General features: G+C 58.3%; 1 protein-coding gene across 7 annotated transcripts in view; it reads left to right on the top strand.

Moving 5' to 3' along the window:
* Positions 1 to 13,098, top strand: part of LRRC8A (leucine rich repeat containing 8 VRAC subunit A) — a 33,656-nt gene that overhangs the window by 15,739 nt on the left and 4,819 nt on the right. For 4 of the 7 annotated variants that reach the window (XM_081586851.1, XM_081586853.1, XM_081586849.1 and 1 more), the window contains 2 exons: positions 2,819 to 4,983; positions 9,799 to 10,826. In XM_081586851.1, coding sequence (XP_081442977.1) covers positions 2,827 to 4,983; positions 9,799 to 10,074 — 2,433 coding nt within the window. In that variant the 5' untranslated portion in view covers positions 2,819 to 2,826 and the 3' untranslated portion in view covers positions 10,075 to 10,826. Of the gene's footprint in view, positions 1 to 2,818; positions 4,984 to 9,798; positions 10,827 to 11,050; positions 11,705 to 13,098 lie in introns of those variants that run through there. The other 3 variants (XR_014081322.1, XR_014081321.1, XR_014081320.1) reach the window with 2 other exon arrangements.

Raw genomic sequence — 13,098 nt, 5'->3', positions numbered from 1 at the left:
CCCCCTGGACCCTCACAGGACTGTCCCCTCCACGAAGCCCTTCTCAGCAGGGAGGTGTAGCCATGGTTTACAGAGAGTTCAGAACGAAAGTGTTGGGGGACGACAGGAGGAGCCAGACACACTGGGTGGATGGGACGGTCTCCCTCTCGGAGCCTCCAGGTCCCTCACCTGTGATGGAGAGTGGACCTCCCACCTCAGACCCAAAACAACGTAAGCAAAGCCCCAGGACAGCAGGGCCCGATCCTCCTGGTGCGAGAGGCAGGCTGTTCTCCGTTTCGTGACACACCCACTCCCCCGAAGCAGCGAGGCTGCAACCACATCCTGCCTGGTCACAGACTGCCCCCACCCCCAGCGCTTGGCATCCTGCCTCGGCGGTCCCAGCCCCGGACTTTCCAGGGGCAGGCTCTCGCACGCCCTCGGGCCCTCGGTCCCGTCCCCTCCTCCCTTCCGGTCCCCAGTCTTTGGGCGCCTGCCTGGATGTGGACTTGGGGAGCCAGGAAAGGAGGAAGGAGTGTCGGCATATCGTTCAGCTGGCGGGGGAGCCCGGCTGCGAGATTTAGCAGGCCCTCCCCTGGATGCCCGCTCGCCCAGGAGTGTGGGTAGTGCAAGGAGCCAGCTGGTCATTAGAGGGCCTTCCTGCGGGGCGGGCACTTACTAGGAGGGCCGACCCCCTGGGCTGGAGCCGCCAGCCCAGGGCGGGTGGTGGTGTCTGCTGGCCCCACGGTGACCTGAGCTCTGGGAATCCTGGCAGGAGGGGGGCAGGAAGCTGGACTCCTGGGCTCCACCTCTTGGCACTGCCCTGTGTGGGGCCTTGAGCAGGAGGGGTCAGCGAGCCTGAGCCGTGGTGAGGACTCCAGTGGGGAGGCTTCAGTTTGGTCTTTTCGGCTCTGCCCTGATTGTAGAGTGACATTGGGTGGGTGATGCCGCTGAGCCTCAATTGTCCCATCTGTGAAATAGGGCCAAAGATAGGGCCCTGCAGCTGGACGTCAAAGCGACTCCAGGAGGTGGACCCCATGGTAAGGGCTTAGCCTGGTGCCTGGCACATGTCCATCTGTTGAACACCCCGATTCCCTCGAGGGGTCTAGGTTGGCTTTCCTCCTCTCCTTACCCGTCCTGGCATGCCCAAGATGATATGAGCATCTGGTGTTTACAGGGAGGCCCTGTCCTATGAAGTGTTTGTCACTGTTAATACTATCAGTAATCAAAATAAGGGCCCCAGTCCCATAACCTGGCCCCTTTGTGCCTTTCCCCACAGACCCATTTGTCAAAACACAGGTATTTAAATCTTGGTTTAAAATCTAGACTCTGGATTAGAAAACAGTAAAATGTAAAAATGACAGTGTTTTTTCAGGGAATGTTCTTTTTTAAGATGTTTATTTATTTGGCTGCACCAGATGTTAGTTGTGGCCTGTGGGATCTAGTTCCCTGACCAGAGACTGAACCTGGGCCCCCTGTGTTGGGAGTACAGAGTCTTAGCCACTGGACCACCAGGGAAGTCCCCCAAATCATAAATTTATTTGCGAAAGGACTGAAAGGTTATCACTCAGTGAAAAGTTAACAGAGGTGGGTGACTCTGGGTGATGTTCTTACAGGTTTTTTTTTTTTTCTGTCCATAATGCTTTTTACGTTTTCCTGACTGTTCTTCAGGGAACACCTAGTCCCTTTCTTGTCTGTTACAGCCTCATGGCCCAAGCAGCAGTGTAAGAGTGACGTGTCCCGGCAAGGTGCCCCCTGCCAGCCCAAGGATTCAGGGTTTCTTCACAGGTTCATTTTGTTGCACACCTTCCCTCTGGCTGTGCTTCCTGAATGTGGCCTCTTATCGAAGCACTAGTGTCCTCGAAGTCAAGTGTTAAAAAACCAGACTTCCAGGCTCTACCCAGGACCTGCTGAGTGGGACTCTGCAGGGGAAGAATCTGCTGCTGTTCTAAATTTCTTTACAGATCCACGTGGATGCACACAGCCGGAAACAATCTGATGTAAATGCCCTAAGTGTGTGACCATGTCATCCTGCTTTCCAGTTCTCGCTGCCCGGCCCCTCCCCTCGGCACCCGTCATTACAACCTGCTGCGTGTTTGTCCTTCCTGCCGCTCTCCCCACACACCCAGAATGCTGTGTGGCCATATTTACACACACACACACACACACACACACACACACGGAATGTTTTAAGCTTCCTTATTTGTTCTATAGAAGCTAGTTCATATTCCACTCCCTCTTCTGACTTGGCTTTTCTCATACTTTGAATAAATCTCTTCAGGGACTTTGAATAAATCTCCAGGTGGTCCAGCGATTAGGACTCTGACCTCTACTGCAGACGGCCTGGGTTCAATCCCTCGTCAGGGAATTAAGATCCCGCAAGCTGCACGACCACTCTTAAGATCACTGGCGTGGCTTCATGGCACTTGGTTCTGAAGGAACTGGAAGTTTTCAGCTGGCCCCTCTGGTTGGTCTTGTCATTAACAGGATGAGGTCTAGACAGGACTTCTGGACTGCTCCTCTGGAATGCAGGGGTCCCTATGAGGCTCTTTAGTGATCTGTCAGCGTGGCCCGGACTTCATGCCTCAGCCTTCCTGTCTGTGGAATGGGGAGGCTGCCCACCTTCCCTCCAGTGGTTTCCCTCCAGCCACCCAGTGACCGTCTGGTTTCTGGACCAAGGCCACTCCGTGGGCTGCCCTGTGAGTGTTGCCCAGCTAGTGTGACTCACAGCTAGCCTCGAGGTGGAATTTTGGACAATGGGTCCATAGTCTCCTGCCCCTGCCCCCTGGGTCTCAGAAAGTCCGGCCACTCCTCAGTAACCCCCTCTTGTGGTCCCTTTCAGGTTGAACCATGATTCCGGTGACAGAGCTCCGCTACTTTGCGGACACACAGCCAGCGTACCGGATCCTGAAGCCGTGGTGGGACGTGTTCACCGACTACATCTCCATCGTCATGCTGATGATTGCTGTCTTCGGGGGCACGCTGCAGGTCACCCAGGACAAGATGATCTGCCTGCCCTGTAAGTGGGTCACCAAGGACTCCTGCAACGACTCGTTCCGGGGCTGGGCGGCCCCTGGCCCAGAGCCCCCCTACCCCAACGCCACCATCGGGCCAACCCCCGACACTGGCCCCACTGGCATCAAGTACGACCTGGACCGGCACCAGTACAACTACGTGGACGCTGTGTGCTACGAGAACCGCCTGCACTGGTTCGCCAAGTACTTCCCCTACCTGGTGCTCCTGCACACGCTCATCTTCCTGGCCTGCAGCAACTTCTGGTTCAAGTTCCCGCGCACCAGCTCCAAGCTGGAGCACTTTGTGTCCATCCTGCTCAAGTGCTTTGACTCGCCCTGGACCACGCGGGCCCTGTCGGAGACAGTGGTGGAGGAGAGTGACCCCAAGCCGGCCTTCAGCAAGATGAATGGCTCCATGGACAAGAAGTCATCGACGGTCAGCGAGGACGTGGAGGCCACCGTGCCCATGCTGCAGCGGACCAAGTCTCGGATCGAGCAGGGCATCGTGGACCGCTCGGAGACGGGCGTGCTGGACAAGAAGGAGGGCGAGCAGGCCAAGGCGCTGTTCGAGAAGGTGAAGAAGTTCCGGACCCATGTGGAGGAGGGGGACATCGTGTACCGCCTGTACATGCGGCAGACCATCATCAAGGTGATCAAGTTCATTCTCATCATCTGCTACACGGTCTACTACGTGCACAACATCAAGTTCGACGTGGACTGCACAGTGGACATCGAGAGCCTGACGGGCTACCGCACGTACCGGTGCGCCCACCCGCTGGCCACGCTCTTCAAGATCCTGGCGTCCTTCTACATCAGCCTGGTCATCTTCTACGGCCTCATCTGCATGTACACGCTCTGGTGGATGCTGCGGCGCTCCCTGAAGAAGTACTCATTCGAGTCCATCCGCGAGGAGAGCAGCTACAGCGACATCCCCGACGTCAAGAACGACTTCGCCTTCATGCTGCACCTCATCGACCAGTATGACCCGCTCTACTCGAAGCGCTTCGCTGTCTTCCTGTCGGAGGTGAGTGAGAACAAGCTGCGGCAGCTGAACCTCAACAACGAGTGGACGCTGGACAAGCTGCGCCAGCGGCTCACCAAGAACGCGCAGGACAAGCTGGAGCTGCACCTGTTCATGCTCAGCGGCATCCCCGACACGGTGTTCGACCTGGTGGAGCTGGAGGTGCTGAAGCTGGAGCTGATCCCTGACGTGACTATCCCGCCCAGCATTGCGCAGCTCACGGGCCTCAAGGAGCTGTGGCTGTACCACACGGCCGCCAAGATCGAGGCGCCTGCCCTGGCCTTCCTGCGCGAGAACCTGCGGGCACTGCACATCAAGTTCACGGACATCAAGGAGATCCCGCTGTGGATCTACAGCCTGAAGACGCTGGAGGAGCTGCACCTGACGGGCAACCTGAGCGCCGAGAACAACCGCTTCATCGTCATCGACGGGCTGCGCGAGCTCAAGCGGCTCAAGGTGCTGCGGCTCAAGAGCAACCTGAGCAAGCTGCCGCAGGTGGTCACGGACGTGGGCGTGCACCTGCAGAAGCTGTCCATCAACAACGAGGGCACCAAGCTCATCGTGCTCAACAGCCTCAAGAAGATGGCCAACCTGACGGAGCTGGAGCTCATCCGCTGCGACCTGGAGCGCATCCCCCACTCCATCTTCAGCCTCCACAACCTGCAGGAGATTGACCTCAAGGACAACAACCTCAAGACCATCGAGGAGATCATCAGCTTCCAGCACCTGCACCGCCTCACCTGCCTTAAGCTGTGGTACAACCACATCGCCTACATCCCCATCCAGATTGGCAACCTCACCAACCTCGAGCGCCTCTACCTGAACCGCAACAAGATCGAGAAGATCCCCACCCAGCTTTTCTACTGCCGCAAGCTGCGCTACCTGGACCTCAGCCACAACAACCTGACCTTCCTCCCCGCCGACATTGGCCTCCTGCAGAGCCTCCAAAACCTGGCTGTCACGGCCAACCGGGTGAGTGGCCCGTGGCGGGGCGGAGTGTGTGTCTCGGGACAGCCTCGTGCTCCCGAGTCTGGGGTCTGCAGCTGTGGTTCCCAGAAGCACCTAGGGGGGGAGCTGGATGAAAATCCAGATTCCCAGGCGGCTCCCTCCCCCCGTCCCGCCAGCCCAGACCCACTGAATCAGGATCTGTGGGCTGAGGAGCCTGTCTCGACTGCAGGATGCGGCTGAGTTCTGCTAGGAGGGATGGTGTGGTCAGGCAGGGCCAGTCCCCAAGGTGGCTTTGGGCGGGTTCCTCAGAGACGGGGATGTCCACAGGCAGGAGCCTTCTCTGTCAGGGCTCGGTCATGGGAGGCGGATCTCGGCCTAGGGCGTGTGGTGTCTTCCTCAGCTTGTCCTGGACCAGACTTGGAGCCCAGGATGGGCCCACCCAGGATGGAAACTGTGTGGGCAGCTGGTGCACCTCCCAGAGCCACTCATACCCTCTCCCCTCTCTGTGTGTTGAGGGTGGCGAAGGGCAGAGTTGGGCTTTGCTGGGGCTGGCTTGTCACCACCTGTCTTTCTGGAGAGGAAATTGTGCAAACCGTCGTGGGCCTGCAGAGCCGAAGGCCACACCCTGATGGTGATTGAGACCTTTCTCGGTTCCTCTGCACCCACCCCTTGCCTGTCAGGGAAGCCCCTCCCACCCAAGGGCCTGGGTATGGGTTGGGGGCAGGTGGTCCTGTGGCTTTGTGGCCTGGCCTCTGCCACAGCTGCTGGGGAGCCTTCACCTTGCCCTGCCCACTCCTGATGCTGGAAGGAGGTCTTCCTAGTTCCTGCTCTGGGTGGAAACCCTCTCGAAGGGAGGCAGGTGGTTTCAGGGAGGACAGCGGGGGCTTGCTCTAGCAGCTGGGAGGCAGCAGCCCCTGAAATGCCCCAGGGAGGGAGACGCCCTGTCCAGCATCACTCACGTAGGAGGGTCAGGTACTCCAGACCTCTGACCACTAGAACCCCTCCTCTCTTCCCCAAGCCTCTCTCCCTGGAAACCAGAGATTGTGACAAATCCTTCCTTTCCCCCCCAGATTATACCCGTGTGCACATGTGAGAACGTACAGGGGTGAAGGTCAGATCTCAGGCTGCTTCATCCTAGAGAATCCGCCCCTGGGGCCCAGGACAGGCTTATCACCCACCAGTCGGGAAAATTGGACTCCTGGGAGCAGCCCCATTTGGGGAGGAGGGGACAACCACAACCCTTCCTTTAGCATGTGGAGGGGGACCAGGCAGCTCCCCCCCAGATACCCGGTGGAGGAAGGTGTGGCTGGCCCCCAGCCCGGCGCCCCGTCCTGCCCCCACCCCCCCAGCTCCTCGGTCCAAGCGCAGCTGTCAGGTCACGCCTGTTGACTGAGGTCATCCTTCAGGAAGTGGTGGCGGCGAGGCACACAGTCCCTGAGGAAGGAGACCCTTTGGCCCCCAGTTCAGCACAGTGCCTCATCACGTCCTGTCCCCGCCCCCGGAATCCCAGAGGACTTTGTAGGGAAAGAAAGTTCCTTCCAGCCAGACTTACTGGCGGTTCCTTGGTTTTTCGGGAGCCACCCCCCACCCCCCCCCCACCCCCGGGGCTACTACCTGTGAAGTGGACAGGGCGGGGGAGTGTGGGTCGACTCAAGCCCTCACCGTGGTTTTCTCAGGTTTCAAGTCAAGCTAACGAAGACCTTGTTAAGGGGACATTCCTTGTGTGGTTATTCGAATATTCATTCATTGATTTGGCAAGTGTTTTCTGTGCTCTCCTAGTAGGGAGCCAGGGAACCCAGGAACCGATAAGGACCCCTGGCCGGTCCTGACCTCACCTCTCCCAGGGACTGAGGGGTAACTCGAAGTTAGCACCCTGGACGAGACTGTGCCAGGGGCTGGGCTCAGCTTGGGGCAGGAGGGTCTCCTGGAGGAGGAGGTGTCTCACCTGGCCCTGAGGGATGAGGAGGAGTTAGCCAGGCGGAGAGGAGAGGGAACATCTAGCAGGTTCTGTCCACAGGGAACTGAAAGCCAGGGGCAAAGCGGTGGAATTTGGACTTTCCCCTGAGGCCAGGGTTGCAGATTACCTGCCTCACGTCCCTTCCTTCCCTCTGCGCTCTGACAACCAGGATCTTGGCTCTTCAGTCCAGTTCCTGACTTGGGGCAAACTGTCCACCAAATTCCCGCTGACTGAGCGAGGGAGGAAGGGTCTGCCTTGGAATGCAGAGAGCTGGCTCTCCCTGGAGCTCCAGGGAGGTGGGGGTGGGGCAGGACAGAGGTCCAGAGCTATAGAAACCCATGTGCAGGGTCTTCCCCGGCGGCCCAGTGGTTAAGACTTCACCATCCAACCAAGAGCGTACAGGTTCCATTCCTGGTTGGAGAGCTAAGGTCCCACATGCCCTAGAGCCAAAAAACCCCCAAACTTAGAATAGAAACAATGTTGTAATGAACTCAATAAAGACTTTACAAATGGTCTGCATCAAAAAAAAAATCTTGAAAAAAAAAACCCGTGTGCAGCTGTCAGCAGGGGGTGAGGCCTGTGGATTTGGAGGAGACCTGGGGCATAGAATCCACAGGACATGGGTCAGAGTTTCTCATGTGGCTGCCTGGGTGGCTGGAGGGTCTTTGAGGCGGGACAAGGCACGGGTTTTCAGAGAGGAGAGGGTAGGTCCCGTGTTGGGACATCCAGGGAACCAGGTTGAGTCAGCCTGAACCTGAAGCTCAGGGAGTCATCCCCCAGGCTCCTGGGTGAAGATCAGTCCTTCCTGAGTCTGGGAAGGGTGGGTGGGAGGTGGACTAGAGGATGGGGGCCAGGGGAGTGTGGCTCGAGCCTTTGGGAGGGACGGTGGAGAGCAGGGCCAGGCAGGTGGGCGCACAGCCCATGCGGGAGTCGGGTGATGACAGCAGAACAGATGCAGGTCCAGTGGATGAGGAGTGGCCGCGGGTGGCTCTGGCCGGGTAGTTTCCAGGGTGGGCAGGGGTAGAAGCCGGCTCCTGGCAGGCCAAGAGAGATGGCATCTTTCCAGGCGGTTTGTTGGGAAGGTCGCAGAGGCTCCTGGGAGGGTTGTCTTTTTTTTCCCAAGGGCCAGGTGGACTTGAGGGGGAGCCAGTGCTGATGGAGGAGCCGTCAAGGTCCCTGAGGAGGTGGGAGAGGGCGTGACTAGGGTGATGGGAGTCGACTTCATGCCTTCAGTGCGAGAGCACACCTCAGGAAGGACAGGAGTGGCCAGGGTGGGGCACCAAGCCATCAGAGGCACCTTTCTCCTCCCTCCATGGGGTCTGCAGAGAGCTCGCTGAGGAGCCGGGGGTGCCCCAGGGAGGGGGTGTGTCCGGGGGAGAGCCCCGATGTGAACCCCAGTTCTGCCACCCGCTGGTCCGGTCCTTCCCGCTCCCCGGCCACTGTCTGTGTCACCGGAGGAGGCCAGTTTTGGGCGCAGTGGGGTCTCTGGGAGGCTCTGGTCCTGCTGGAACCCACTTCCCATCCGTCCTCTCGCCTTCCTGGAGTCCCTGTCCACCTGGAAGCCACCCCTGCCCGATTCCTGACCATTGGGTGCAGCAGTGGCGGGTTCGCAGGCCCAGGTCAGGAGTCCCCTTTAAAACATCCACAGTGCTCCTCTTGGCATGGCCTCTGCCCGGCCTCAGCAGGAAAACGGGGCCAGTGACAGAACAAGCTGCCCATCACCCTTATGTAGGCTCGGGGCCCATCCCTTGGCTCCTGCCTGCCCCGCTGGAAGGGTCCCTCCTGCCTGCTGTATCTGAAGGAGCTGGTTGTAGGAGAACAGGCCGAGGAAGTGCTCCTGTCTGTAGCTGATTGCTCACAGGAGGGTAGGGAGGAAGCCAGCTTTTGTGGGGCTCTTCCTGTGTGTCCCCACCCAGCTGCACCGTTTGCTCCTTGCTCCACCAACAGTGGACACTTAGAGCATGGACTCGAGCCAGATTCATGTCTTGGCTCCACCACTTTCCAGCTGTGAACTTCTCGGCAGGCTGGGTCCTTCAGGGCCTCAGTTTTCCCATCTGTAAAGTGGAACGAGTGTTTCCAAAGTACCTGGAGGTAGTTCTGAGAGTTCAACTGTTAATAACATCAGTGCTCAGAGTGAACCTTTCCTATAGTAAGCGGCAAGTGGGTGTTGCCTCTTATTCAAACTTTGCAAAATCAGGAGAGGGCTCTGAATGGCCAACACTGGGCTTCCGCACCCACCATCAGCCTGTGACTTGACAGATAAGGAAACTGAGGCCCAGAAAGGGGAAGTGACACAGCTGGGATTCTGACCCTGTTGGTGAGCTCTCCCTAGTTCTCAGCAACAGCTGAGGATATAGAGTTTTCTCAGCAGGCTGCTCTGCTTTCATAAATTGTTCTTAAACCCGGCAGGACCCCCAGTCTGGCTCCTGGTGAGCCCTGGGTGGTGGAGGAGGGGATGGAGCTGGTAGCAGCTGGCTAGTGTGATTTGCTTTGGGGAGGGTGGGGGGGGGTGCCAGGTGCTGGGAGACAACAGGGAGCATGGCACACCCAGCCCTGCCCTCTCGGAGTCCCTGGGTCTGCCGGTGACAGGAGATCAAGCAGTTTTACCACAGAAGGATCAGTGCTGTCCGGGGGACATGGGCGCCTTAGGTTACCAGGAGGTCAAGGAAGGCTTCCTGGAGGAAGTGACAGCAAAGCCAAGACCTGCAGAACAGGGGGAGTTAGCCAGACTCGGGCCCAGCTTGTGCTTGTCCCTGAGGTCTGGGGTAGCTGAAATGGGCATCAGAAAAGGTGCCGATGCCCGGGGGAGGGAAGCCGGGGGCCCCCGAGGCCCAGGTCCCAGCTGCGCCTGCCTCACTATGCCCTCTGCTCCTTCCCTCTAGATTGAGGCGCTGCCTCCCGAGCTCTTCCAGTGCCGGAAACTGCGGGCCCTGCACCTGGGCAACAACGTGCTGCAGTCGCTGCCCTCGCGGGTGGGCGAGCTGACCAGCCTGACCCAGATCGAGCTGCGCGGCAACCGGCTGGAGTGCCTGCCTGTGGAGCTGGGCGAGTGCCCGCTGCTCAAGCGCAGTGGCCTGGTGGTGGAGGAGGACCTGTTCAACACCCTGCCCCCCGAGGTGAAGGAGCGGCTCTGGAGGGCCGACAAGGAGCAGGCCTGAGCACCCATGGATGTCGAGCACGGATGGCCCGGAGCGGGCGGCCTGCAGCCAGACCTCTGGGGAGGCCTTGGGCCCAGGAATCCTGGAGCCCCGGACAGACCACCAGCCCAGCCTGTCAGTGGGGGGCCGGAGCCAGGCCGGGCAACAAGACCGCACCTGAGGGGCTGGCCCCTTTTCTCCTCGAGACTTGTGCCCCCCAGGGCGGGCGCCTGAGGGGGAGATCAGAGACCTGCAGTCCGTCTCCCAGCGAGCGCAGTATTTGGACAATCAGGGCCTGCTCCCTGGAGGCCATCGCTGCCCCAGAGGCCGAGCCGACGCCAGAGGTCCAGGGACACCTTCTTAGTTCTTGGTATTTATTTTCTCCACTTCCCGCCCTCTCCCTCCAGATAACTTATACATTCCCAAAAAAAGGTCAGCTCAGATGGGGGGCGGTGTTGGAGGAAGGGGGACCGTGTTTCCGTTTTCGTTTTCTTGGTGGTGCCGCCAGCATTTAGCGCCCACCCAGACGTGAGCAGAGTGGTCCAGGGTGAACCAGCTGTGGGACGGTCACCCCGGAGGTGCCAGGCTGGGCTTTGGGGGCACGGCCCCCAAAAGCAGGCTGCCAGGCGGAGAAGCCAGGCCTGGGGTTTGCTGCCACAGTTGAGATTTTTTTTTTTAAGGAGAAAGAAATTTTTTTTTAAAGATTTGAAAATTGATGGTTTGGGTATCTAAAAGAAAAAAAAAAAAACTTAAAAAAAAAAAAAAAGGACACTAAAGGCCAGTGAGTTGGAGTCTCGGGGCAGGACAGCCGTCCCTCCTGAGCAGAGCAGCAGGACACTGAGTTAAGTTTCCTTCCCCGGGGGTGCAGGCTGCAGGATGCCTCCGGTCCTCGGTGACCTTGGTCCAGGAGTCTGTTTGTTCCTCTCCCCTCCTAGAACGGGGATTGTTTTGTTTTTTTTGGTGTCTTGTTTTCTTTCTCCTCCATGTATCTTGGCAGGCTCTCGTTTCTGTGGCTGTTGGCCAAAGGGAATGTTCCGGAGCTGCCAAGAAGGGAGGGGACTCGGGTTGGCTAATCCCCAGACGAATGGTGCTCCGTCCCCGCCCCCCGCGGCTGCGTGCCTCCCCCCCCCCAACTTTGTCGCAGTGTTAAGGAGCCCAGAGGAGCCACCTCACCCGGACTCTGCTTTCCCACCTCATGTGTCATGAGTTAGCCCAGTGCCACCACTAGCCTCAGCTGCTGACATCAGCCCTGTCCCCACCTGCTGACATGCCACCCGGTCCTTCAGAACGGGACACCTGGGGGCAGGGTGGCCCTCGGGTAGATGGGCTCTCCAGGTTCTGGTTGCGACTTCTGTCCCGGGCGCCCAGCCCACGCAGCGCCTGGCGGCGGGAAGCCAGCTCACTTTACTGAGATCAGTCTCCGGGGTCCCCGCCCCTTAGATCAATCACTTGGACACTAAGGCACGTTCTAGCGTCTCTCATCTTCACGATTATGTCCATTTGTCCATTTGTGTTTTCCGCGCCGTATCATCAAATGTAATCCTCAGAAATAATGCACACTAGCCTCTGACAACCATGAAGCAATCCGTTACACGTGGGTCTGAACTTGTGGACTCGGTTCAAATATCAAATAAACCTATAACAGAAAGTAGCCTTTGGAGGTCTCCACATCCCTCGGCTCTCTGAGGTCTGCTCGGCCCCATGGTCTAGCCTGTGGAGTGACCGTTTACCGGGCTCAAGAAGATAAGGAACTCTGCTTCCCTACCTGCCCATGAAGCCAGAAGCCCCTCAGAGGCAGCTACCACCAGACACTCGCTGGACACAGCCCCTGTTGCCCGTCAGGCGTAGATCCCACAGCCAGGTGTCCTCTGCTGGCCAGAGCCTAGGGTTCGGGCCCTCGTGAGCTTTTGGTGGGAGGGAAAGGAGGACTGGAGTGGGAGCCAGGAGTCTCCTTGTCCCAGCTCAGTCATTCGCTGTGTGAAGCTGGGCGGACCCTTCCCCCACCCCGCCCTGAGCCCTCCATGTCCCCATCTGTGCATTGGGCACATCTATGCTGCTCTCCTCGGTTCCTTGTAATTCCAGCAGCCAGTCTCCAGGGCTCTGCAGAGGCAGGCCCGAGAGTCACCATGGGCAGTCCTGACCAGCTCACAGCCCCTTTGGGCTGGACATGCTGAAGGTACGCGCTGGGGTCAAGGGCAGAGGCTTGGGGGATGGGCAGAGTTGCTCTCAGATCCTAGCTCTGCCCTTTACTTGATGTGGTCCTCAGTCCCCTCATTTATACAGTTAGGATGGTGTAGGGAACCTCACAGGATGGTTCTGGGGCTTCCTTCGCTTTTGCTGTTAGGTGCTCCACTCCAGCAGTGGGCCTGCCTCCTGGTAATCAATCATCTGTCTTCCTCCTGGAACAGTGATGCTTCTGCTGGGCCAACATGGGCCCCAGGGCAGGGGTCTTTCGGTGAAGAAAAACGGCCATTGTGTCTGACCTTGGCCTTAACAATGAGGCATTGGCTGCTGCTTGGGCAACGCCTCGGTAACATGCCAGAGTCTTTCCTCCTTACGTGGTCTTTGACTCCCCCAGGTGACCTCAGGAGTGAGTCAGGAGTCTTCCCTTCTGCCTCTGTCATGGGATTTTTGATGAGGAAGCTGTGCTGCGACCCCCCTGCCACACCCTTCTGTATCTCAGGAATGGAGGTCTCCCCTGCCTCTCTGGTCTGGTACCTCTCCCACAGTGCTCCCGCCTCAGCCCTGGGGTGGCCCAGCCCCCGATCTGGAGCTGGTTAGCTTTTGGAAAAAAACAGCCCTGTGGAAACACCACCCACCCACTTCCCAAAGCCTGAGCGGAATGAATGGACAAATCATGGGGAGGCCCAGCCCCATTCCTTCCCCCAACCCAGGGCTCTTCACTCCACTTAAAACCACACTGGTGGCCTTTTCTCTGATTATTACAGCAATTTTGAAGACTTTTTTTTTTTTAAACTTGAGGACATTCAAAAAATAAACTAAAAATACCTTCACATTCCAGCCAGAACAGCTCCTGCTAACGAA

Source organism: Giraffa tippelskirchi, chromosome 4 (genome assembly GCF_054371585.1).
Source record: "Giraffa tippelskirchi isolate mGirTip1 chromosome 4, T2T-mGirTip1v1.2.pri, whole genome shotgun sequence".
NCBI lineage: Eukaryota > Metazoa > Chordata > Mammalia > Artiodactyla > Giraffidae > Giraffa > Giraffa tippelskirchi.
Note: the sequence above shows the minus strand (reverse complement) of the source record. Positions and strands in the feature narration are given on the sequence as shown.